This window comes from Gekko japonicus, unplaced genomic scaffold (assembly GCF_001447785.1).
Source record: "Gekko japonicus isolate JY-2015 unplaced genomic scaffold, Gekko_japonicus_V1.1 scaffold358, whole genome shotgun sequence".
Classification (NCBI taxonomy): Eukaryota; Metazoa; Chordata; class Lepidosauria; order Squamata; family Gekkonidae; genus Gekko; species Gekko japonicus.
This window is the reverse complement of record NW_015161962.1, coordinates 689,941-692,767: the sequence shown is the minus strand read 5'-3', so window position 1 is coordinate 692,767 and position 2,827 is coordinate 689,941. Positions and strand designations below refer to the sequence as shown.

General features: G+C 59.5%; 1 protein-coding gene across 1 annotated transcript in view; it reads right to left on the bottom strand.

The window, feature by feature from the left end:
* IGSF8 (immunoglobulin superfamily member 8) overlaps nt 1-2,510 on the bottom strand; it is a 70,884-nt gene extending 68,374 nt beyond the window's left edge. The window contains exons 1-3 of the mRNA XM_015429557.1: nt 2,455-2,510; nt 2,154-2,256; nt 66-253 (exon numbers count right to left, since the gene is read on the bottom strand). Of these exons, the coding sequence (XP_015285043.1) occupies nt 66-253; nt 2,154-2,256; nt 2,455-2,510 (347 nt within the window). The remainder of the gene's footprint in view (nt 1-65; nt 254-2,153; nt 2,257-2,454) is intronic.
* Nucleotides 2,511-2,827: the final 317 nt, after the last annotated feature.

The following is a 2,827-nucleotide window of genomic DNA, read 5'->3' as shown; positions in this document are numbered from 1 at the left end:
GAGCTGCCGCTTTGCCCCCCCCCCCCCGGAAGCACACACTCCCTCCCCCCTCTTGGCAGACATACTTGTTTAGGTCCTCCGGCTGTGACCCCGTCCGGCCGTGCGGGAGCACCTGTGTGGCGCTGTCACTGGGCAAAGCCACCAACTGTCTCTCGTTGCGCAGCCGGGTCACTTGGGCCTCCCGGCTGGTGTCACCGTGCCCCGACAGAAACCCACCGACAGCCCCCAGACTCTTCTCCGGAGGGGAGAGGAGCTACCCAGAAGGCAGCGATCAGCTTATCATCGGGAGGGGGGGGGCACAGTGACCCGGGGGCAGGCGGCCAGCCTCTTGGCCAGGGCTTGGGCATCATATGCGAGTTCATGACACACACACACACACACACACACACACACCGTTTGCTTCCAAGGGCCTTGCCTGTTTGCAGGTGTCGCAGCCCCTGGTGGTGGGCACAGGAAATGGACGTCACTGGTTCTGGTGGGCGCATCTTGAAAACGGCAGAGTCCAGTGGGGCCCCCTGCAAGAGGAACCCCCCCCCCGTGGCCTGCAATCAAAGGGAATTAGATAAGCATAGGGAGCAGACGTCCATCAGTGGCTCTTAGCCATGAGGTATAGATAGGAACTCTCAGTCTGGGGCAAGGGATGCTCGGTATTCTTGGTGCTTGGGGGAGGGCAACAGTGGGAGGGCTTCTAGTGTCCTGGCCTCGTTGCTGGACCTTCTGAAGGCACCTGGTGTTTTTGGCCACTGTGTGACACAGAGTGTTGGACTGGATGGGCCACTAGTCTGATCCAACATGGGCTTCTCTTATGTTCTTATGTCTGGGGCAAGTGATGCACTGTATTCTTGGTGCTGGGGGGGGCACAGTGGGAGGGGTTTCTAGTGTCCTGGCCCTTCTGCTGGACCTCCTGAGGGCCCCTGGTATTTTTGGCCATGTGTGACACAGAGTGTTGGACTGGGATGGGCCATTGGCCGGATCCATCATTGGCTGAGCAGAGGTCCGTCCGTGGCTATAAGCCACAAGGTATAGTTAGGAACTCTCGGTCTGGGGCTAGTGATGCACTGTATTCTTGGTGCTTGGGGGGGGGAAGTGGAGGGCTCCTAGTGTCCTGGCCCCACTGCTGGACCTTCTGAAGGCACCTGGTATTTTTGGCCACTGTGTGACACAGAGTGTTGGACTGGATGGGCCATTAGCCTGATCCAACATTGACTTCACTTATGTTTTTATGTTAAGAGGTCCATCAGTGACCATTAGCCACAAGGTATGGATAGGAACTCTCGGTGTGGGGCAAGTGATGCTCTGTCTTCTTGGTGCTGGGGGGGGCAACAGTGGGAGGGCTTCTGGTGTCCTGGCCCCCTAGCTGGACCTCCTGAGGGCCCCTGGTATTTTTGGCCATGTGTGACACAGAGTGTTGGACTGGGATGGGCCATTGGCCAGATCCATCATTAGCTGAGCAGAGGTCTGTCCGTGGCTATAAGCCACAAGGTATAGTTAGGAACTCTCGGTCTGGGGCTAGTGATGCACTGTATTCTTGGTGCTTGGGGACGGGGGGAAGTGGAGGGCTCCTAGTGTCCTGGCCCCACTGCTGGACCTTCTGAAGGCACCTGGTATTTTATGGCCACTGTGTGACACAAAGTGTTGGACTGGATGGGCCATTGGCCTGATCCATCAGTGGCCATTATCCATAAGGTATGGATAGGAACTCTTGGTCTGGGGCAGTGATGCACTGTATTCTTGGTGCTTGGGGGGGGGCAACAGTGGGAGGGCTCCAGGTGTCCTGGCCCCACTGCTGGACCTCCTGATGGCCCCTGGTATTTTTGGCCACTGTGTGACACAGTGTTGGACTGGATGGGCCTTTGGCCTGACCCAACATTGGCGTCTCTTATGTTCTTATGTTAAGAGTAGAGGTCCATCAGTGGCCATTAGCCACAAAGTATGGATAGGAACACTCGGTCCAGGGCAAGCGGGAGGAAACCACACCCAAGGCTGAGTGTCCCCGCATAAGAGAAGCGGGTGGGGTCAAGGAGGACGACAGAGGGCGGAACACAGGGGGAAATGGGGAACTCAGTGGGGTAGGCGGCCACAGAGTCCCCCCCCTCCAAAGCAGCCATTTTCTCCAGGGGGGCTGATCCCCGTGGTCTGGAGCCAAGCCTCACCTGGTAGCTGGCTGGCGGGACCCCCGGCTGTCTGGCCAGCTGCGGGACAGATCCTTTCTTGCAGATGAAAGCCACGCCTGCCTTCCTCGCCTCCTTCTGCGGCCTGGAAGGGAGACCAGAGGGGGACCTGCACCTAGCCAAGAACCCGGAGCAAGAGGAAATGGGCTGGGAGGGAAGGCCTTCCCCCCCCCCCCCGGTGCCACTGAGTCCTGAGCAAGAATAGAGCTCCTTTTCTGCCTGGCTGAAAAGGCAGCGGTCTGAATAGACTTGGAACCGCCGTGCAGCTGGGCCGGCCCCTCACTCCAGTGCCTGGACAGATTCTTCTGCCGCGCTTTTGGTTCCTTCGCTGCCAGACATGCCTGGATTGCTAATGAAGGCTCTCCTTCGGGCCATGGGAAGAGGGCCGCCAGCACCGTGCCAGGCGAGGCACCCCCTTCAGAGGCAGGCGAGGGGGAGAAGGCGGCAGCTCCCCACCCCTCCTGGGACACAGCCCCTCCCGCCTCCCAGAGTTACCCCTGGCCGCACCCGGGGGGGGGGTGGTGGTGTTTCTCTTCTGCACAGCACAGCTGGCGAATTCCGAGGGGCACCACAACACTCCCCGGGGGCAGAGCCTGCGCTTTGCACAATCAGTGGGCATCCCCAGTTCGGTCCCAGCGCCTTCCGCTCAAAGGACC